Here is a 24709-nt window from a genome sequence, read left to right on the forward strand (position 1 = left end):
TAAAAAAAATTTGGTTTTTTTTTTGAAGATTTCCAAAATCGTCTTTAAAGGGGGGGGGGGGGTAAAAAGTAAAAAAAAATAAGTGTATGATTAAAATAAAATAAAAAAAATAACTGATGATGAAGCACTAGAATAGATGTCCACACTGACAATTTGTGTAATAATTATTTGATAAATTCTTTGATGAAATAATTTTATTAGACCATGTTACAAATGTGAAAAGTAAGCCAAATGAACTTACTAAACTCTGTTTTAGCTTCCGTCACAGCAGATGTTGCTCTCTGTTTATATCTAAAATAACATTACACAAAAATGTATTTTTATAGTATCAGTAAGTAGCAAACACCAACATTTTCCAACAAAAGTTTATGAATTTATAGTTGGGGTTATCATGGTTATCATTTACAGTAATTATTGGACATTAAAAACCAATTATTTGTTGCATTTTTAAGTATTTATTTATTTGTTTGTCTGTTAAAATGAAGAACATAAAATCACACATGGAATTTTTTTTTTTCTGTGCTGGTACATTAAAAATATCGGCGGGACAATAATCTGAATTTCTGGCCAGATTGGGAAGCAGAACAACCTTATTGTTGGATCTGTGAAAGGAAATGTAAACCTTTTTTGTTTTTGTTGCAAAATGGAAACTCTCATTCACTATCATCAGGATTCACTAAATGAATGAGTGAATTTACTTCAATCTCGTCGATAAAAGAGACTGGCCCTCCTCTTCAGAGAGAACCTCTTCCTGCTGACAGACCTTCCTCAATGCAAGAAAACTCAGTGTCCCGAGTGCTGAGATAACCAGCAGAGCAATAAACATAATCTTTCTGTCTCTATCTGTGGAGGAAAAAAATCTCAATTTATGCTTAAATTTCTAAATATTTTTTTTCATTTGAGAGTTATTATATTTTGTGGTTAGCAGAAATTAAATAAGTGCCGATTAACTTACGTTAAATAAAAAAGTTAACATAATCAAGCTTTTTCAAACCATCATGTTACCTGAAATTTCAGTTTTTCCTTTCCAATCAAAATAAACGTACAGATTTCCAAACAACATACTGGAAAGAAAACACAAATAGAACTTTTCATACAGGAATCATGGACAGTTTTAGGTGGTTAAAACATAGCTCTTGCTGGTTTAACTGATTTGGTTAGTAAGTTTGCATAACTCCTCAAATATGACTTATTTTCTTCAGTAAAACACAAAAGGAGGGCTTAAGTAAAATGTCCAAGCTGTCATTTTCCACAATGGAGTAACATAAATAATATAAACATTATATTAAACTAAAATTAAAACCACTGTAAAAAAATAATAAAAAAAAAATAAATATACATAAATATGTTAAATATCTTTGTAATGAAGATTATTATGATGTGCTAAAATAACTAAAACTAAAACTGAAATAAAATTAATTAATTAAAATTATAGACATGTTAAAAAACGAACAAAAACACACAACAAAATTACTAAAACTAACTAAAATTAAAATGAAAAGAGAAAATGTAAAAATTAAAATCTCAATTATATTAAAACACTAAATAAAATAACATTGAAACACACCTTAGAATATAGAGTAATATGGACTGTATTTATGATGTTCTTGTTTTATTTTTAGAGCTTGGCCGTTTAAATTTATTTTCATTTTATATGGACGAGACAAAATTAGACATTCTGTCTAATATCTAATTTTTGTCTTCTTTCACAGAAGAACATAACATGAGTTTGGAACAACATCTAGTATGTTTGGATGAACTACAGCTTTAAGAGACAGAGTTATTAATCTGCATGCTGCTGATAATTATCTATTGCTTTAACTCCTAACATTAGTTTATTGTTGATGATCACAGACGATTAAGGGTGATATATTAAAGTGAATCTCAGATTATAATTTGGGGTTAATTGTTGCTGATTCTCTGCAAGTGTTTGCTGCTGTCTCTTCCTGACCTGCACTGCAGTAAAGCCCAAAACAATCCTGTGTTCCTGTTGATGGTGGAAGCATCAGAGTTCTCCACTAGAAAGTGCCCTTGAGCTGTCCAAAGCACTGGGGATAGAAAAAAGGAATTAGAATGATGATTAAAAATGAATTTAGAGCTAATATGAGCCATGTTGCACTACTTCGTTATAAATACTTCTTAATAACCTTTGACTGTCATTTAAATTATTGCCTGCAATTCATATTGACTGACTATAATGGATTCATCAGTGTAACAAAATGCAACTATACTACCTTTTTCTGAGCGGCAACTGGAACCTGTCTCCAATATCATATTGCTTAAGTGGGTGAAGGAATTTTAGAATGTGAAACACCTACTTCTGCAGAAGTGTTTACTATACACAAAAGACTAACCACACTAACTGAGAAAATGTTGCAGTACTGCATACAAGCTTTGTGTTTAATGTGAAAAAACATTTCATTAATTATGTGGTTAAGGGTGGATGGCCTGAGGGAGAGAGAATAGTTTTGGGTGAACTATTAAGTCAATTAGTGATGAATTATTTGATGAATTTAAACACACTATGAATGTACTTGCGTGTTTTAAGTATCTACTTACGGGCTGCTCCAATGCCGATTATCACGGATGTCAAATAAAAGGACCATGTGGATGGAATGATGAATACAGCTATATAACCACTGAAAAACACACAGAAGTGAGCAATGCAGACAACGGTGGCATGGTGACTAGAAGATGAACAGTCACAAAGAAATATGGGATACTCGCCTATAAAGAACTCCACTCAAGAACATGGTAAACTGTGGTCCAATTATTGCAACGACAGTAGGAGCTAACACATTGCAGAATGAAAAAACTCCATATATTATTCCAAGGCTGTAAAAAGAAAAAGGGAATATTATTGGATATCCGATTTCATCATATCTACACCTTAAATTTCTGACATTAGAAAATGTGAGATCACTTTTTAGCCTCTACTTCTCTTATTATTCATATTGCACTGTGAAATAATGCACCATTAAACTGCTGCATATGGTCTCTTTTGCATTTCTTCGTCGCAATTACAAACTCACCAGTGTTCAACTGACATAAGTTTGCTACTTTACATTTTTAGTCAAAACTGGTGGCAACCTACAGTGATGAGTTCGTCACACTTTTTCAACCACTTTAATTACTAATTACAGTCATCTAATTACAGATGAAGAAAACAGAGTTAAAGCTATGATGAAGTCTCAATTAATCAATTAAAATAACATGATGTGTTGAATTAGATTGAAACAAATATGTTGTAACACAATGGCACAGGCATTTTTTTTTTTTTTTTTTTTACCGTGCAGCGTATTATATTTACATATCCATCATAAACCTCTAAATTATGAATATGGGATATGGTAGAAAAGGTGAAGGACTGAGATCTTACCTGTGATACCCACTCCCAGTGAAGTTAGTGCTATTCAAGCTTTTCACCACTGTTTGCTAAAATGAAATAAATAAATAAATAAACAAACGTTTTGCTGTTGACCTAAACAGCCCTGTGGCATGACAAATAAAGTTTATAAAATGTTTAATAAATACTTCATGTAGTGAATATGAACTCATAAAAACTACATGTATTTAAAAAAAGTAAAAGAATTATAAAAAATTATGCTATTTAAAATAGTTGTACATGAAGCATGTATACTGCAAGACACTGCTTGATATGTCAACTACCATTGTGTCATTGTGAATATTTTAAAGATCATTTTGCACTGAAACTTCCAACACATAGATTAACCTTAATACATATTTGTTGAATCTTATGAGAAGACATCCTTTCGTGGTTAAACTGAGTTTGTGGGGTTTTTCTGTGTTGGATGCCAGTGAGGTTAACATGAGTCCAACCGTGACATTTGAATTAGTTTCTCCCATTAGTCATGCAGGATAATTCATTGACTGATGGGGAAAATCAAAAACACGAGATGCGCCTGACCCAGATTTACCTCAACTATAGACTGTTTTCAGATAATCTAACTGAAAAACTTTATTGAATGTCGTCACAAAAACTTAAGCTGAAAAAAACACTTGATATTTACCATGGTATTGTTACTGCAATAAAACTGTGTGAATAAAATCACAACAAATAACTTTAGTTTTTGCTGTATTTTTACAGAAACTACTGCTAATAAAAAAGTTAAAACTGCTGCAAACTTTAAAGGCTTGCAATTCTCAAGTTTTGGCATAAGTACTGCTAGAATTTCAGTACAAAAAAAAAAAAAATTTCAGACATATTTTGAAACATAGTAGTATAATGAAGCATGCCATCCTATCATAGGTTACCTCTCAGTCTAATAGTTTATAGCATGCAATAAGAATGAAACACAACTTACTTCGATATTACCGCAGGTGGTGAAGGCTGTAAAAATGAGCAAAAATCCTATTCCCAAAATAACAACATTATACATCCTAACATCCGCCATCCTCAGCTCATTTAAATCCTCGTGTAAGATGCCAGAGTTTCAGCGAGTGTGCCTTGGTCCATGTAAATAAAGCCAGCATCCAGGAAAGCAAACTGTTAGAAAGCAAACCAAGTTGAGTAATTATCTACAGAATGTATATTACACTATTATTGCATTATATCCATTACAGCAGTTAAACGTTAGTGAATACAAGTGCGTGGTCACAGACGGGCACGCGCCTCGTGACCATTAAGCATGAGATGAAAGTTACTGGAATGCAAAATCCATGTGATGGTTTCCGTGGCAACTACTTCAAAAGAAGCATAGATAGATAGATAGATAGATAGAGAAAGAGAGAAAGAGAGAAAGAGATAGACAGACAGACAGACAGATAGATAGATAGATAGATAGATAGATAGATAGAGAAAGAGAGAAAGAGAGAAAGAGATAGACAGACAGACAGACAGATAGATAGATAGATAGATAGATAGATAGATAGAGAAAGAGAGAAAGAGAGAAAGAGATAGACAGACAGACAGACAGATAGATAGATAGATAGATAGATAGATAGATAGAGAAAGAGAGAAAGAGAGAAAGAGATAGACAGACAGACAGACAGATAGATAGATAGATAGATAGATAGATAGATAGAGAAAGAGAGAAAGAGAGAAAGAGATAGACAGACAGACAGACAGATAGATAGATAGATAGATAGATAGATAGATAGAGAAAGAGAGAAAGAGATAGACAGACAGACAGACAGATAGATAGATAGATAGATAGATAGATAGATAAAGAGAGCAAGAGATAGACAGATAGATAGATAGATAAAGAGAGCAAGAGATAGACAGACAGACAGACAGACAGATAGATAGATAGATAGATAGATAGATAGATAGATAGATAGATAGATAGATAGATGATAGATAGATAGATAAAGAGAGCAAGAGATAGACAGATAGATAGATAGATAGATAGATAGATAGATAGATAGAGAAAGAGAGAAAGAGAGAAAGAGATAGATAGACAGATAGATAGATAAAGAGAGAAAGAGATAGATTGATAGATAGATAGATAGATAGATAGATAGATAGATAGATAGATAGATAAAGAGAGCAAGAGATAGACAGATAGATAGATAGATAGATAGATAGATAGATAGATAGATAGATAGATAGATAGATAGATAGATGAACAGTATGGTACTTGGATTTATTGTGTAAAATGTTGATGATGATCTCACAAATTCTCTTTGTATCATTGAGCTATTTAATATATTTGAGTTGTATCCTTGAGGTTAGCTACAGCGTTGTGCTAGTTAGTTACACATGCTTGCTGTCAATAACACTGTATCACTGCAATAGCTTACCCGATTCACAAAGCCAAACTTGAACACGCAGTCGCTGTTGCTCCTGCATCGGTCAGCAGCGATTCTCTGTATGTCTTCTTATTATGAACATTAGAAAGTGCGTGAAATGATCTGTACTTGTTTACATGTTGCTTTCAAAAGTTGTCGATTGTGTAAGCGCTGAAAGATCACCAACCCCTCAAGGTAAGGTAGGGTAAGTTTACGCGTAGATCATCCGTAGATCTGTAAGCAATATCCACAGAGCTCGTGTCAAGCGCTATTGTGTGGAAATCAATGTTGACAGGCTACGTCACATCTGGATCCTCCTTGTGTTCTTTTCTTCTTGAATTACAGCAAAGAATACGATTTAGAAGCAAAAAGACAAGAAACTAAATATGCTAAGAGGGTCACAATACATGACATTCTGAAATTATATTATTACGCCGTAGAAGAGTCTATGATTTTTTTTTTAAAGAATCAGCACATTTCTTGAAATTTACATTTATGAATGTAAAATATTGCGAGGAATAGCAATACAAAAACTGAACTTAAGAAAAATTGTCTATTTTCGAAGAGTCACTAAAAAAATTGCTAATGCGGTTATTTGGGGATAAATTAATTTTTACAAAGTTAGAAAAGTCAATGCTTTGCAACTTGCAACAAACACAATTCTACAATAAATGGGCATTTGTGATGACAAAGGAGCAATTGGGTAAACTACTATTATAAACTTTATAGTTTACTGAAGTTTATGATGTACTTTATGAATAATTTTAAAAGGACCTAAGGAAAAGGAACCAAAAAAAAGTCCTCGTTACGTTTCATAAACCAGATTTTTAAATCGCGAAGTCAGTACGGGAAGCCGCGGAGCTCATTCGCTGACAGCACGCTCTTTCCCAGAAGCCTTTCCTCATATTGTACACAATCATCATGGCGGCGCAGGATGGTAGGTAGTGTGAAAATGTACTTAAATGCCGTTTGCACAGTCTTTGCGGTGTTATTTTGCGGCGTATTACATCAGCTCCAGTTATTTGACACTTGTATTACACTGAATGGACGCTCTTTTAACTTGTCAGGGTGGAATAATAGCTAGATATTATGTGATTAGCCATGTCGAAAACTTCGGCTGTGTCACAAAATCTAGAGAGCCGTCTACCTAGACAGCATTTTGAGGGATGCTGAAACGTTTGACCCTTTATGGAACTTTCGATTAACGTCTATGGGCATCGCGGAAGCGTTTGGAACGTTCGAGCGAAGGTTCCAATCGAGCCCACAGTACGTTACCCAAAGATGCTGTCTAGATAGACAGCGCAGTGAATTTTGAGACACAGTCTTGATGTGAGCTTGCGAATATTAGCACAGCGGGCTGGCTAAGTTACCGATGAGTCAGTTGTGTACGATTACAACACAGGCTCTGTCGAGTCGCTCATGCTTACAGTTACTGGTCTTAGTTCAACAGTTGGGCACAAATGAGCATAAGGGAATTTACTAGATGTTTCTGAGCCTTTAGACAGCAGCTAGACAGTTAGCTTTTAAAATCTGTGTACTAGAGACGGTCTAGTTAGGACTATTTAAGGAGTAAAACAGACAAGTAATGGGTGGGAATCTAGAACAAACACATGAATTCAGCTTGTATCTGTAAAATTTTGATAGTTACCTAGTTTTCCCAAAAGTGTTATCTTATTGGTTATAAAATATTGTCCCATGAGGATTTGTTAGTTTTATTGTAATACTTAAATACTATAGTTTGATTTTGTCATATCAGTGCTCTGAAGCAGGTCAACATTTGCACCTTGAAAACTACATTTCTTTAACAATATGATTCCTCATCTGATAATTGTTCCCACAGGAAGTGAGGTAGTAGGAATGGAGGCTGAGGTCACGCAGAAGGTACCAGAAGTGGTGTGCGAAGCTGCTGGACAAGAAGATGCAGCAGGGACTGAACAAGCATCTCTTACCGATGGCGAAAGCACGTCAGCTCAGCCCGCTGCTGTCAGCAATGGAGAGGAAAGTGACGAGGGGAAAGAGATGGTGGAAGTGAAAATCATTTGGAACAAAAACAAATATGACCTTAAAATTCCTTTAGATGGCACTGGTGCTAAACTGAAAGAGAAGATTCACACTCTCACTGGTAATCATCATGTCATGTCATTCAAACCTGTATGACTTTGTGTTTCACAGAGGTCATACAAGGTGAGACCTTGGAGAACATTTGTCCTCTTATGAGGATGTTTCACCAATTATGAAACAAATTCAATTCCAGCTAGGGCTGCACGATTAATCGAATGCGATTGTCATGCGCATCTTGTCAGTAAAAGCCGGTTCTGTTATTAGTAGTAAATCTCCATCACGTGCTTTCAGATAGAGCAGAATTTACTACACAGAGCCGTAGTTCACTGACAAGCTACGCAAAATCGCATTCATAATCACAGACGATTTAATCGAGTGATTATGAAATCGTTCTGCGATTATGAAAGCTGTTTGCGTAGCTTCTCAGTGAACTACGGCTCTGTGTAGTAAATGCTGCTCCATCTGAAAGCATGTGAAAATACCACACTTAATAACATGTTTTTACTCCAAACTCACTTCATAACGTCAGTCAAGTGTTTGAAATAAATCCTTCTGTGAGATGATGTGGCTTCTTACACAATAAGGCACGCAATATTTTATAGTATTCTAAGCAGTGATAAAGGCTATGTCGATTATCATTGCATTATTATATACTTTATTATAGGGCTGGGCGATATAGCTAAAAAATGTATCGACGATATAATGTTTCATATCGTTCGGTATCGATAATTATTGACATTTTTATAACCTTTTTTAAAACAAAAAGAAAACTGTTTCAATTTAACCACTGTATTTATAATTAACACAATTTATTGAGACAAACAACAAATATTTTTTGTTTTAACAAACACAATAAAAATTAAACAAATATCTAATTTCTAATGTTTTATATGCAGATTAAATGGGTCTTTATTGTATAGGTCTAATTGTCTCCCGAGGCCACAGGAGGGCGCAATGAGCAAAGTAATGCAACGCATTTAGCAAGTAACTCTATAAAAACGTGCATTACGTCTAAATTAACTCATAAAAATCAAATATAATTTAGTAAATTGCATGAACAATTATGAACAAAACAGCATCATGTATTTATGCATTGCTTAATCTAAAGACCCGAAGCGCCATTCATACAGACTGCATTAAAAAACATATGAGACACAGTGAAAAGGAATAAACCTCCACAAATTCGCGACGTGTTTTCTAAAAGTTTAAACTTTGAATGCTTTCTAATCTCTTGTGTGAGACGTGAGTGGAGCAGTCATATTTGTCTGTCTAAAAATGTGCTGAATATGCGTTCTGTGTGAATGGCTTGGTTTTGGTTTTAACCTAATCAAGATCTTCTCCGCATATAGCTTCTATATTTCTCTAATATTTTGAATGCATAACACAGCAGCGGCGCATCTCGTGGGCTAGACTAACAACACATTAAAATGCAACAACGTCACTTACATCATCATCACAGCATCTCGCGCGCCCTGATGCACACCTAACATTCAAATGCAAATGTTTATTTTAAATTCGACTAATATTCATTCTTTATTCACAATCTCCTCATCACAGACAGTCACAGCAATCATTTTAGCATGTGTTCGTGTTTGTGCGTGCTGTCTGCGTCACTCATAGCACATGCCTATATCGTGCACTATATCGAATATTTTTTATATCGTTATCGAAGAAGGTGTACTGTCGATAAATATCGATACCGTTTTATCGCCCAGGCCTATTTTATTATAATAAAAATTATAATGAGACGAACTTGGATAAACTATGTGAAGTGAAGTGTCGTAGTCGTGTTTATTAGTCACGTTGAATTAATGAAAGCAGTTAAGTCTTCTGTTTATTCAACAACCGCTATAGGCATTTCTTCTGCGGGGTGTATTTGGAGTTTCAGCGCGAGAGTGCACACTGGCCTTCGGATGGACTTTACTGCAGATCACAGAACCGTGCTTCACTGAAGATACGCATGACAATCTGCTTCTGCCTAATCGCGATTTATTGCCTTTGCAATTTAATTTCGATTAATTGTGCAGCCCTTATTCCAGCTGTAAAGCAGGTTTACAGAAGACAGTAGTGTCAATATTTAAATTAATTTGGCAGAGCTTTTCATTATCCATTATCCAAGTAAAAACAATCCCATGTAAAGATATACATGATCAGATTTTTGAAATTAGTTTCAAAAGAGTTTAAAAGCATCCCAGAATTCACATCCTCCAGCAATTACTATCATTTTAAAATGTAGAAAATAGAAATAGTTGGTGTGTCCAAACCTGACTATCAGATTGTTTTTTTTTTATAGGGATGTAACGATGAGCTGCGAGCCGGTTGAAAATCGAATCAAATATCTGACGATTCAAATCGGTTGAGATGCTAAAAAAATCACGAGACAGTTGGGGTAGGAGTTTATATGAATGTATCTCTGACTGTCTTTAGAAAAAGTTTACGTGGAATTTTCTTTTCATCTTGTTGCCTCTGAATGATGTATATTAAGGTAGTGTTCATAAGCCTGCTTTGCTTACAGCGGTAACCCAGGAAACACTGTATCATTGCTGTTCATAAGTGCCACCTGCTGTCAGAGAGTGAACTTGCGTCTCATTCAGCTCGTCTGCTGTTTCCTTCAGATAGGTTTTATGTAGTATAGTTTCACAAAACTAAAGTCAGACCATTCTGTTTTTGCTTCAAATTTCGAAATTATACAGTCTAATTTAGATTAAAACCTGCTCATGCTGCATGTATGCAGCATCTTTGTTTGGATCATGATTAAAATGCAGTGGTTGCCTCCAATTTTAAATGGAAAGAGCACAGACAAAGCCTTAGTTTGTTTATATGAAGAGATGTATTTTATTCATGTAACTTATATGATTTGGGGTTTGCTTTAAAATTTCAGTTTAGTTTTGTTATATTTCAATTTCACAAATAAACGTGCAGCAATAGCCTAATAAAAGGACACCTTTTCATTTACTATATAATGTCTTCAATCTCATTTTGTTAAAAAAATCGTGAGAAAATCGAATCGTTACATCCCTATCTTTTTGTACTGTATATTGTTATTTTTGAGCACAAAATTACCTTGGTCTGTCTCATGTCACTACTAAAGCATCAATAAAATGCTTCATGGTGAGACTTTATAATGTTGTATAATATGGAACCACCATATATCAGGATTGAAATGACCGAATACAAATGCTTTTTTGTGTGTTTTGTATGGTTATCAGGTCTTCCACCTGCTATGCAGAAAGTGATGTACAAAGGACTGCTACCAGAGGACAAGACGCTTCGAGAAATCAAAGTTACAAATGGTGCAAAGATTATGGTGGTTGGATCTACAATAAATGATGTACTAGCTGTAAATACACCAAAAGAAGTTATTCAGCAAGAGGTTAAAGCTGAGGAGAACAAAAAGGAGCCATTGTGCAGGCAAAAGGTGGGTGGAAAACCTATTTACATAATGTGAACTCTAGCAAGTTATGATGGAAAGAATTCTTACAAATATACCTGTGTACTTATATTTTATAAATGTACTTGTGGATGCTTTTTTTTCTCAGCAACATAGAAAAGTTTTGGACAAAGGAAAACCAGATGATGTCATGCCATCTATAAAAGGAGCTAAGGTATGCAAAACCTGTGAGGCATGGGATATGATAAGACTGTACCATTTCATTGCACACATGCCGAACAAAATTAATTTTATACATATTAGGGCTGTTCATTTAAATAATAAGTTATGGAAAAATAGTGTGATTAAAATATTTGAATGCAGTTAACACACTGGCCCCGCCCCAGAACTCACTGCGTAATGTAGTCAATAAATGCAGTTATGGGCCACTAAAATTCGAGATGTTGGGGCAGAAATGTCCATATGAGTTTTTGTCCCGAATAGCTCAAGTGCAAATGTGATTTCCTACAACAGTTCAGTAAATAAGAAGTTAATATTGTTGTAGTCTGTTTTTGCTCAATCCTGCCTATATTACCTATAAGGCCATAGCAGAGCTGTTTTGCATCTCCAAGCATCAGGCAGCTGTGTTTCATTTCTGAATGAATCAGCCGTTTGAACCAATCGAATGAATGACTTACTCATAAAGATATTTACCGCCACCTACTGGCAGTTTTAGTTTCTTATTTAGAGTATCCATAAACATTAAAGGGATAGTTTACCCAAAAATAACATCATTCTGTCATCATTTACTCACTCATGTCATTTTTAATTGATATGACTTCCCTTTGAACATAAAAGAAGATATTTTTAAGAATGTTGGTAACCAAGCTGTTTCTGTTTCTAATGACTTTCATTGTATGAACAAAAAACACTGAAATGTTTCTCAAATGATCTTCTTTTATGTTCCATAGCTTATATTAGGCTCTTGTAGCCTAAATGTTTGTGTAATACATTTTCTTGAATCAAATAAAATATTTCTTTCTAAAGGTACTGCTAAAAAATGTATCGACGATATAATGTTTCATATCGTTCGGTATCGATAATTATTGACATTTTTATAACCTTTTTTAAAACAAAAAGAAAACTGTTTCAATTTAACCACTGTATTTATAATTAACACAATTTATTGAGACAAACAACAAATATTTTTTGTTTTAACAAACACAATAAAAATTAAACAAATATCTAATTTCTAATGTTTTATATGCAGATTAAATGGGTCTTTATTGTATAGGTCTAATTGTCTCCCGAGGCCACAGGAGGGCGCAATGAGCAAAGTAATGCAACGCATTTAGCAAGTAACTCTATAAAAACGTGCATTACGTCTAAATTAACTCATAAAAATCAAATATAATTTAGTAAATTGCATGAACAATTATGAACAAAACAGCATCATGTATTTATGCATTGCTTAATCTAAAGACCCGAAGCGCCATTCATACAGACTGCATTAAAAAACATATGAGACACAGTGAAAAGGAATAAACCTCCACAAATTCGCGACGTGTTTTCTAAAAGTTTAAACTTTGAATGCTTTCTAATCTCTTGTGTGAGACGTGAGTGGAGCAGTTATATTTGTCTGTCTAAAAATGTGCTGAATATGCGTTCTGTGTGAATGGCTTGGTTTTGGTTTTAACCTAATCAAGATCTTCTCCGCATATAGCTTCTATATTTCTCTAATATTTTGAATGCATAACACAGCAGCGGCGCATCTCGTGGGCTAGACTAACAACACATTAAAATGCAACAACGTCACTTACATCATCATCACAGCATCTCGCGCGCCCTGATGCACACCTAACATTCAAATGCAAATGTTTATTTTAAATTCGACTAATATTCATTCTTTATTCACAATCTCCTCATCACAGACAGTCACAGCAATCATTTTAGCATGTGTTCGTGTTTGTGCGTGCTGTCTGCGTCACTCATAGCACGTGCCTATATCGAACATTTTTTCTATTGTTATCGAAGAAGGTGTACCGTCGATAAATATCGATACCGTTTTATCGCCCAGGCCTATTTTATTATAATAAAAATTATAATGAGACGAACTTGGATAAACTATGTGAAGTGAAGTGTCGTAGTCGTGTTTATTAGTCACGTTGAATTAATGAAAGCAGTTAAGTCTTCTGTTTATTCAACAACCGCTATAGGCATTTCTTCTGCGGGGTGTATTTGGAGTTTCAGCGCGAGAGTGCACACTGGCCTTCGGATGGACTTTACTGCAGATCACAGAACCGTGCTTCACTGAAGATACGCATGACAATCTGCTTCTGCCTAATCGCGATTTATTGCCTTTGCAATTTAATTTCGATTAATTGTGCAGCCCTTATTCCAGCTGTAAAGCAGGTTTACAGAAGACAGTAGTGTCAATATTTAAATTAATTTGGCAGAGCTTTTCATTATCCATTATCCAAGTAAAAACAATCCCATGTAAAGATATACATGATCAGATTTTTGAAATTAGTTTCAAAAGAGTTTAAAAGCATCCCAGAATTCACATCCTCCAGCAATTACTATCATTTTAAAATGTAGAAAATAGAAATAGTTGGTGTGTCCAAACCTGACTATCAGATTGTTTTTTTTTTATAGGGATGTAACGATGAGCTGCGAGCCGGTTGAAAATCGAATCAAATATCTGACGATTCAAATCGGTTGAGATGCTAAAAAAATCACGAGACAGTTGGGGTAGGAGTTTATATGAATGTATCTCTGACTGTCTTTAGAAAAAGTTTACGTGGAATTTTCTTTTCATCTTGTTGCCTCTGAATGATGTATATTAAGGTAGTGTTCATAAGCCTGCTTTGCTTACAGCGGTAACCCAGGAAACACTGTATCATTGCTGTTCATAAGTGCCACCTGCTGTCAGAGAGTGAACTTGCGTCTCATTCAGCTCGTCTGCTGTTTCCTTCAGATAGGTTTTATGTAGTATAGTTTCACAAAACTAAAGTCAGACCATTCTGTTTTTGCTTCAAATTTCGAAATTATACAGTCTAATTTAGATTAAAGCCTGCTCATGCTGCATGTATGCAGCATCTTTGTTTGGATCATGATTAAAATGCAGTGGTTGCCTCCAATTTTAAATGGAAAGAGCACAGACAAAGCCTTAGTTTGTTTATATGAAGAGATGTATTTTATTCATGTAACTTATATGATTTGGGGTTTGCTTTAAAATTTCAGTTTAGTTTTGTTATATTTCAATTTCACAAATAAACGTGCAGCAATAGCCTAATAAAAGGACACCTTTTCATTTACTATATAATGTCTTCAATCTCATTTTGTTAAAAAAATCGTGAGAAAATCGAATCGTTACATCCCTATCTTTTTGTACTGTATATTGTTATTTTTGAGCACAAAATTACCTTGGTCTGTCTCATGTCACTACTAAAGCATCAATAAAATGCTTCATGGTGAGACTTTATAATGTTGTATAATATGGAACCACCATATATCAGGATTGAAATGACCGAATACAAATGCTTTTTTGTGTGTTTTGTATGGTTATCAGGTCTTCCACCTGCTATGCAGAAAGTGATGTACAAAGGACTGCTACCAGAGGACAAGACGCTTCGAGAAATCAAAGTTACAAATGGTGCAAAGATTATGGTGGTTGGATCTACAATAAATGATGTACTAGCTGTAAATACACCAAAAGAAGTTATTCAGCAAGAGGTTAAAGCTGAGGAGAACAAAAAGGAGCCATTGTGCAGGCAAAAGGTGGGTGGAAAACCTATTTACATAATGTGAACTCTAGCAAGTTATGATGGAAAGAATTCTTACAAATATACCTGTGTACTTATATTTTATAAATGTACTTGTGGATGCTTTTTTTTCTCAGCAACATAGAAAAGTTTTGGACAAAGGAAAACCAGATGATGTCATGCCATCTATAAAAGGAGCTAAGGTATGCAAAACCTGTGAGGCATGGGATATGATAAGACTGTACCATTTCATTGCACACATGCCGAACAAAATTAATTTTATACATATTAGGGCTGTTCATTTAAATAATAAGTTATGGAAAAATAGTGTGATTAAAATATTTGAATGCAGTTAACACACTGGCCCCGCCCCAGAACTCACTGCGTAATGTAGTCAATAAATGCAGTTATGGGCCACTAAAATTCGAGATGTTGGGGCAGAAATGTCCATATGAGTTTTTGTCCCGAATAGCTCAAGTGCAAATGTGATTTCCTACAACAGTTCAGTAAATAAGAAGTTAATATTGTTGTAGTCTGTTTTTGCTCAATCCTGCCTATATTACCTATAAGGCCATAGCAGAGCTGTTTTGCATCTCCAAGCATCAGGCAGCTGTGTTTCATTTCTGAATGAATCAGCCGTTTGAACCAATCGAATGAATGACTTACTCATAAAGATATTTACCGCCACCTACTGGCAGTTTTAGTTTCTTATTTAGAGTATCCATAAACATTAAAGGGATAGTTTACCCAAAAATAACATCATTCTGTCATCATTTACTCACTCATGTCATTTTTAATTGATATGACTTCCCTTTGAACATAAAAGAAGATATTTTTAAGAATGTTGGTAACCAAGCTGTTTCTGTTTCTAATGACTTTCATTGTATGAACAAAAAACACTGAAATGTTTCTCAAATGATCTTCTTTTATGTTCCATAGCTTATATTAGGCTCTTGTAGCCTAAATGTTTGTGTAATACATTTTCTTGAATCAAATAAAATATTTCTTTCTAAAGGTACTTTTTGTTATGTCTACTTGATACTTTTCTCATTTAACACAATAATGGCTTTAAATGATCTTTTGTGGGAATTTTCAGTCAAATTCAATTTGTGATTAATTACATTAATCGACACATCTTGCAGTTAATTACATTAAAAATGTGTATTGATTGACAGCCCTAATATATATATATATATATATATACTGTGTGTGTATGTATGTATGTATATATATATATATATATATATATATATATATATATATATATATATATATTAATGATGTCAAATGATTAATCGCGATTAATCACATCCAAAATAAGTTTTTGTTTACATAATATATATGTGTGTACTGTGTATATTTATTATATGTATATAAATACACACGCATGTATTTATGTAAGAAAAAGTTTGTTTTTACATTAAATATATTTATTTATAATATAAATTATATGAATATAAATATATACATGTAAATATTTTTAATATATATACTGCATGTGTGTGTATTTATATATACATAATATACACAGTATACAAACATATGTAAACAACTTTTATTTTGGATGCGATTAATTGTTTGACAACACTAATATATATATATACACAGAGCTGTAAAGTTCTTATAAGGATGAAGAATAAGTTCCTTGTGCGCACTAATGACATTTGAGTGATCTCTTTATTTGTTGAACAGGAGCGTCTGCCAACAGTGCCTTTATCAGGAATGTACAACAAATCTGGCGGAAAAGTACGACTCACATTTAAACTGGAGCAGGATCAGTTGTGGATCGGAACAAAAGGTGATTTCATCATTTAATTAAACACTTATCCATAATACTTGGTTTATGTTAATTTTTTTTCTGGCCTGCAGAAAGAACAGAAAAAATCCCGATGGGTTCCATCAAAAATGTTGTGACTGAGCCAATAGAGGGTCATGAGGACTATCATATGATGGTATGTGTTTATCGCAGCATTTAACAAACTATGCATTGTATCTGGCATTCTCAAACTGGATTTTTTTAAAACTTAATATACTAATGATAACTGTAAATATTTTACTTATTGTTTGGTGCTGCTATAAGACATATATATATATATATATGCTTGTTTGTCACCCTAGGCATTTCAGCTGGGTCCGACAGAAGCCTCACAATATTGGGTCTACTGGGTGCCTGCACAGTTTGTTGATGCAATCAAAGACACAGTTCTCGGAAAATGGCAGTATTTTTAACGTGCCTCTATAGACACTGAAGAATTGGGATTCAGAGCAAAAGATTGATAACATTAACTGGAGCCAACACAATAATCTGAAGAACCGATTTTTCTGAAGTATTTCCAGAGCAAACCGAAGGATTGCTGTTGGACAAAATATTTTGGGGGTTTTAAGTGCACTAAGTGTCAGCATCCCGTTTTTCAAACTGTTTCATCACTCGTTTTTTTTTTGTTGTTTTTTTTAAAGCAATCCCAAGCATAAACAGAAAATTGTACAGAACTTGCATATACATTTCTCGTAGTTATTCTGAAAGAAATAAAAATTATTTAAGGAAAATGATTGATGCAGTAGAAAGATTTTATCTAGTATATTCCTTGGTTTACCATACAACTCAAGCAATCTTGCCAAAGTCGATATAGTTCACGCCGTTGTTAGTTTTACAGTCAGCTTTTATGATTGCACAGATTATAGTTTACATGTAAAGCAGCAGCAATGTAACACTCAAATATGGTATTAATCAAGGTTAAAAGAGCATTGTGGCATTTTACGTGGTTCAAAAAATTCAGCATTTTCTTCAAGACTTTTAATAGCACATGGAGAGCTCATCTCATTTTGCCTTGACAGCAGGAGCCTTGATGCAGAATTACAACCCAAAAGCCAAGAGTACAGTTGCTCAGCCTCTGTACTTTCAACCACATGATACTTTGACAAAGGCAATATCTTCTTTATATTTCATGGTTAAACGCAGCAACATCTCTAGGGCCAAGTCCCTCTCAAATCAGATGCTATATTAGGGAAAACAGTGTTGATGTGCCCTTAATACTCAGTCGTTTAACTAAGTTGCTGATGATTGACTATTCTGATCATGCATGTTGTTTTTTCAAACATGGTGCTAACCAATGATAAGCATTTTTAATTCAATAAAGCCCGAAGGAAGGAAGAGTTTCAGTGACCTTTCTGTAATAAATTTGCCTGTATACTTACGTTTTTTAAATTTTCAAACTCTATGTAGCAGCTCACAATTGAAATTCCTCCTAAATCATATATTTCAGTATATATGTATCTAATTCAATAGTAAGAGGAATAGCTCACCCTAAAACAAAAATGTTATCACCTCGAGGCCAAGATGTTGATTTACCATTGCATTAGCATTATCATTTGTTCACCAGTGGATCCTCAGCAGTGAATGGGTGCCGTCAGAATGAGAGTCCAAACAGCTGATAAAAACATCACAATAATCCACAAGTAATGACATGAATTTAGTCCAGTCAACATCATGTGAAGCGAAAAGTTGAATGTTTGTAAGAAACAAATCCATCATTATGATATTTTTTAACTTTAAACCTTTGTTTCCGGCTAAAATATGAGTCCTCTATCCATGATATTGATTTCTCCAGTAAAAAGGTCACTTCCTCTGAATCAGGAGAGAAATATGCACGTTTACAAGTGAAAACGGTCCAAAACACTTCTAATCAAATATGTCGGTGGATTTTGATGCGAGAGGACGACAGGGGATGGACTCGTATATTTTGGACAGAATAGATGGTTTAAAATTAAAATGCTTTATTACAAATGATGGATTTGTTTAATACTAATATTATTTATTAATGTATTTATTTAATTAAATATGCAGCTTTTCGCTTCACAAAGTACTTGTTGATGGAGACGTGTGGATTATTGTGATGTCTTAATCAGCTGTTTGGACTCTCATTCTGACGGCACCCATTCACTGCAGAGGATCCACTGGTGAACAAGTGATGTAATGCTGAATTTCTCCAAATCTGTTTTGAAGAAACAGACTTATCAACATCTTGGATGGCCTGAGGGTGAGTAAATTGTCAGCAAATTTTCATTTTTGAGTGAACTAGTCCTTATATGAGAAAGTTGTGTATATCCATCACCCCTTTAATGTAGTAAGCTACATAACTATTATTTAGAGTTATATTTCATGATTAGAAAGATTATACAGCTGTCTGTGGTTGAGCATTAGCATTTTTCTTTTTCAAAATACTCTCTGATGTGTAAAGTGTTTCCTTATCAACTAGTAATAGTGCCTCTGAATGGAAATATGAGTATATTACATAATGTGAAAAAACTACATTCAAAGATTTTGAATATTAAACCATTACACAGCTGGTTCATGAATATATGCAGCAAAATAAGACTTGAGTACTTTTTTCTATTTTGTGTCCATATTTTAATTTACATGCAAATCAGTCACGTTCTCCTTTTGTTTAACCTCAAATATCTTAAAAGCTTCCATTGAACTAATTTATTGAGCGGTCCCAAATAAACCGATATATCTCGGATGTATTATTTCAATTGCAATTAAACAGTATATTCAGTATGCTTTTTGCTACTTGAGTAGTTGTTTTCCAAAAATCTTCTGTTGTCATGCATGGATCACAGGTGTACAGCTCAGGTTAAGAAGAAAAAAGAAACCGGTTTTGATCACTATCACTGACATGAGGAATGGAAAATATGCCTTCAGATATGTAGCAGCGCTACAACACAACTGGAATATTTTTTTAACCTCGTTAACCTATGAGCTCATCTTCAAACAAGTAACTTTATATAACTGACTGTATAAAAACTGAGGTTTGTGACATACATATTTAGTTAACAGACTCTTTGTCCAAAGTGATTTGCAAATGAGGACTACAACAGCAATAATGAAAATTGAGAAAACTAAACCAAATCTTTTTCGTCAAGGTATACACACTATTTTTGTTTCACACAGGTTGCCAAATAAATCATTTTTCAAAATTCAAAAACAACTCTTTTTTTTTTGCAAACGGGAGTTTTGCACCAGCTGTTACTATGGCAGTGTCTTATCTGAAACACTGCATTTACCAATCAGAGCATCAGAGCTATCTATTTCATAAAGTAAGCAGAATTAACTGTTTTATGTTTTAATTATGTTTACATTACATTTACATTTATTCATTTAGCAGCCACATTTATCCAAAATGACTTACAAAGGAGGAACATTGCAAGCAATTTATCTTTTTTTTTTTTGTAATTGTCAGATGCAAATTCATCACTGTCATCTGCAAATACTCAGCTTGAGTTGTCATCCTACAAACCTTTATTATTATTATTACAGTTTCTATTTGTAAGCAGAGCAGTTTGGTTAAAATACTGTTGCTGTGTGATGGTGAGAAATGTTTGATCTGTGTGTGCTGGTACAAATGTATCTCTATTGAATGATCCAAATGATCTGTGACCATGTGTCACCCCCAGTCTTGAAATATATGAGACATGCATAACAAGATACACCTGTTTCTTATACTGCAGGACAGCTGACTGTAGAAAAAGCGGATAGCCTGGGTTTTTAATGCTCTGAAGAATACATTGTTGGTGTACTTCCTGAAAACATCTTGTGACAGTTGGGTGCAGCCATGATTATAGAGATGTTTTTGTCATGTCATTTAATAGACATGCCAGCAATTTACATCAAGCATATAAGGTGCGCATTTGTTCCTCCATAAAACCCAAACTTAACTTCAGAATCAGCACAATCGGTGATTGTTGTAAAATGCTGTCTTTACTGTTGCTAAATTGCGGGACATGTTTGGTAATAAAGCACAATAATCCTCGCAAGAGATGCTGATCCCAAGGCTGAAATGTGGCGTGCGCTCCAATACAACTAGACGAGCAAATTAAACTTTGGGCTTCGGGTGCACATCCAAGCGATCAAACACACAGAAAATGTGTCAAAATGGCCGGCTTGGAGAGTGTTCACTTAAACACAGTTTATGTCTTAAGTGGACGTGAAGAGTTGGGAGAAAAGCTGATGCGTGTCAATATATTTAAGTGACAGAAGGGCTTGGGTCTTCAATGTTAATCAAACAACAAAATGCAAAGAGAAAATCACTCACAGCTCTCAATCTGAATAACGTTAGCTATAATAAGCATTCATCTTTAAATTCATGCAGTGAAAACTATGCAGTGTTCACTAAAAAACACTAAAAATGCCTGCACACAAAAAAGTACCAATAAGAATACCGTTAAAGTACCGGATCGATAAGCAGCATCGGTAATAACATTAAAACCTTAACAATACCCATCCCTAGTCATTGGTAGGCTGATTTTCCTAAATAGCATAAAACTCAACCAATGGAAAGCCTTTTTTTTTTTTGTTAGTTTTTGACTCTTTTTTTTTTTTAGACATGAGCTAATCTGACAGTGTTGCATTCAAACCTCCACCAACGGCGTCTCTCACCATGTCGCTGATCTGCCTGTGCACGTTCACGTGTTTTGGAGGAGGCGTGGCTTTGGCGAGTGATTATGCAGGGAGGGTGGGATCTTATGCTTTCAAAGCTTGCTTGCTATTGCTAGCCTCTCCGAAATTGCCTACCCTACATTTAATTTAAAATAGCAGTGAATATAAATAAATAAATTCACAGTTTTGTTTCAAGGGTTTTCCCATGTTTCACAGGGCTTCTAAAAATGCAATTTATTGCGAAATAATGGTGTTTCTTCATTACTCTTGCTGCAGTTTAAATATTTAAAACCAAAACTCTGTTTTCTCAGAAATGCTTTTTTATTTGGTCATCAAATTGTTTCTTTATCCTCAATTTCACAAACTGTTTGTCTTTTGTAATCCCTTAGCAATGTTGTTTTTGTAATTGTCTGAGCATTAATAAATAAATAAAAAAACAGAAGTGAGAAAATGTAATTAAGCTTAATTTAAAAGAAATAATAATGTTAGATACAATGACAGAAATCTGTATTATAAAAGATGCTTACAAATATTGTTATTAACTTCCTGACCTCATGCAAGTCAAAATCCTACACTGAGCAATGGCTAACTTTAACATTTTATTTCCATCCTGTTAATTTTCTTGCCACCATGTAAATAGGTTATAATTAATGACATTTAAGTGCCTGAGCTTGACCAGAGCATATATTTGCAAATCTAAATGCTTTCATAGTAATACTTCTATGAATTACAACCCAAGCACATTCATTAAAAAAAAAAAAGTTCAAAAGGTACTGCATAACAGGAATGACCCGCCTGCTACTTCGACTCATTCCTTCACACTTGGTTGCTTAAAAAGACCCTTGTTCACAGCAACCTATCACAGTTCACGGCTACATCTTGACCCAGCCCTACGGAGCCTGTAATTGGGAATAAGGTGACCACTGTGAGTCCTCAGGCGAAAATAAATCAGCCTATTTGTGAAAACACACACAGCCGACATCTCTGATTAAAATGTCAGTAACTTCACTCGGCGAGCCCCACAGACTTTTTAATTTCACCGTAGATGGCTTGGTGCCGTGCCACGTTATTTTCCAGACATCTTTGTGCTAATGCAGGATTTGTACAGCCTTTTTACACTCGAGTGATTCCAGCGCTCTTCTCCTTCGTGAGAGGAGTGATTTGGTGGCCCACTCAAAGACTGGAGCGGCCAGACAGAGGCTGAAGTTCCTGGGTTACAATTGAGGTCAGTTTGGGGCAGTAAGGGAGAGATGCCAAATCACACAGAGCTCTTAGCAGCTGTAAATGAGAAAGGGGATCCTCTTCTAGAGTGACCTACACAAACAAGGCGTTGTCAGATGGGCTTCTAGGGGTCCGACCTTGTGTCAGCACACTAGTGCTTTTAATATAAGCTTTAAGGTGTTGTCACATTACCGAAATTTAGCTGAAAGAGGTCTATTGTATACTGTCAATAGTGTAGTGATGTATAAAGCACAGCTCACACAGAAGTCAAACCAAGCAGTTGTCTGTTGGTCATCACACCAAAGTCGCGTGAACAAATAAACCTGTTGCAAAATCTGCATGGGGAAATATTTTGCCCTTAAGCGAAATTACCAAGCACATGGATTACTGTTGAAATTGCTGAATTTCGGCTGTGAAAATTCAGTGATCAACAGTAAATGGGACCGCACCTTTATTCTTAATATATACACCTGAAACTGATGTTATTTTTATGTAAAATTTTGGTAAATTTGGAAGCTTTGGTGAAAATATGAACTCTTTCAAACCAATCAGTTTTCTGTTGGTCAACTCAGCAAATTTACAAGACCAACTGAACCAGATGCGAACTCTGCATGGGAAAATGTTTGCCCTCAGATGAAATTTCCAATCTCAGTCCTATTGAAAAAGACTGAATTTGGCAGCAAAAATAAGTTATTATTACGGATGCACACACTTTATTTCACGTCTTCTGAACTGTTGACAACCAACACCCGCTTGCCCCCATTGAAAGGCTTAGAATAGCCAGGACAATTTTTAATATAACTCCGATGGGATTCATCTGAAAGAAGAAAGTCACATACACCTAGGATACTTTGAGGGTAAAAGTAAAGTAAAACACAGGCTAATTTTAATTTTTGGGTGAACTAACCCTTTAATATACAGACCTGAAGCTGATGTCATTTTTTCCCCCAATATTACATTTTGGTACATTTGGAAGCTTTGGTAAAATCTGAACTTTTTCAAACTAAATTTTCAAGCCATGTAGCATTCTGTTGGTCACCATTGCAAATTCACCTGACCAATTAAACCCGACGTGAAATCTGTGTGTTTGGAAGTTTGAAAACTGCCTGTTTCCAGAAAGCCTTTCAATGCAGTGGTGGCGTTTCACAAAACCATAATGTATGGCATCGCGTTCCATCGGTGTGGAGTCCCATCTGCCATACCCTGCCATACAGAAATGCTGCCCCTGTTTCAAAGTATACTCCATATGCTAAGGTCAGATGGCCGTGTTAGACAGACTTTCTCTTAAAATTTAAATCTTGGTAAATTTTAATGCTTTGTTGAAATTTTAACACGTCAGATGTATACAATCGACGAACCCTCTTTTAATGCGAAACACTCACAAAACACTCACACATCAGCAAACTGTGTTGAAGGACTGTCCGCGAACCACAGCAAAATACAGACATGGGAAGCATACTTTAGATTCAAGTATTAAACTCTGGCCAATAACTAACGGATAATAAAGCAAGAAAAAATATATATTTTATTGGCAACCGGCAACCACCCAGCAATTACCCAGAACACCCTAGAAACTGCATAGCAACACCCCAAAAAGCAAAACTCTAGCATTATAGCTGCAACAACAATATAATTGTGTCCCAAATTACATACTACACTCTCAGAACAAATGGTATATACACACACACACACACACACACTCAAATGATTAATCGCGATTAATCACATCCAAAATAAGTTTTTGTTTACATAATATATATGTGTGTACTGTGTATATTTATTATATGTATATAAATACACACGCATGTATTTATGTAAGAAAAAGTTTGTTTTTACATTAAATATATTTATTTATAATATAAATTATATGAATATAAATATATACATGTAAATATTTTTAATATATATACTGCATGTGTGTGTATTTATATATACATAATATACACAGTATACAAACATATGTAAACAACTTTTATTTTGGATGCGATTAATTGTTTGACAACACTAATATATATATATACACAGAGCTGTAAAGTTCTTATAAGGATGAAGAATAAGTTCCTTGTGCGCACTAATGACATTTGAGTGATCTCTTTATTTGTTGAA

At 34.5% G+C, this 24709-nt stretch overlaps 2 protein-coding genes across 3 annotated transcripts; one reads left to right on the forward strand and one right to left on the reverse strand.

Moving 5' to 3' along the window:
* Positions 1 to 21: 21 nt before the first annotated feature.
* LOC107564688 (UNC93-like protein MFSD11) lies at positions 22 to 6016 on the reverse strand (the record flags this gene model as incomplete). Its single annotated transcript, XM_016249824.1, has 10 exons — positions 5764 to 6016; positions 4326 to 4507; positions 3380 to 3435; positions 2728 to 2835; positions 2560 to 2639; positions 1952 to 2048; positions 1006 to 1064; positions 699 to 843; positions 242 to 291; positions 22 to 44 (listed from the first exon to the last, which is right to left on the reverse strand). Coding segments are annotated over exons 2-10 (708 nt in total), but the record flags the coding sequence as incomplete, so codon positions are not given.
* A 590-nt stretch (positions 6017 to 6606) lies between these two features.
* On the forward strand, positions 6607 to 17701 carry LOC107564687 (ubiquitin domain-containing protein UBFD1-like). 2 transcript variants are annotated; one of them, XM_016249822.1, is made up of 7 exons: positions 6607 to 6688; positions 7592 to 7873; positions 11022 to 11230; positions 11352 to 11417; positions 16639 to 16744; positions 16816 to 16898; positions 17065 to 17701. In XM_016249822.1, exons 1-7 carry the CDS (start codon positions 6673 to 6675, stop codon positions 17173 to 17175), a joined length of 873 nt encoding a protein of 290 aa, XP_016105308.1. In that variant the 5' UTR covers positions 6607 to 6672; the 3' UTR covers positions 17176 to 17701. The 2 variants fall into 2 exon arrangements, with proteins under 2 accessions (XP_016105308.1, XP_016105309.1); XM_016249823.1 differs by lacking the exon at positions 6607 to 6688 and adding an exon at positions 6693 to 6705.
* The last annotated feature ends 7008 nt before the right edge of the window (positions 17702 to 24709 follow it).

The sequence above is a fragment of the Sinocyclocheilus grahami genome, unplaced genomic scaffold (assembly GCF_001515645.1).
Source record: "Sinocyclocheilus grahami isolate Dianchi unplaced genomic scaffold, SAMN03320097.WGS_v1.1 scaffold956.1, whole genome shotgun sequence".
NCBI lineage: Eukaryota > Metazoa > Chordata > Actinopteri > Cypriniformes > Cyprinidae > Sinocyclocheilus > Sinocyclocheilus grahami.

Coding starts and splice junctions, on each gene's coding strand:
- LOC107564687 (XM_016249822.1), top strand. Junction 7,874..11,021: donor GAAGATTCACACTCTCACTG/GTAATCATCATG, acceptor TATGGTTATCAG/GTCTTCCACCTGCTATGCAG. Junction 16,899..17,064: donor ATGAGGACTATCATATGATG/GTATGTGTTTAT, acceptor TTGTCACCCTAG/GCATTTCAGCTGGGTCCGAC.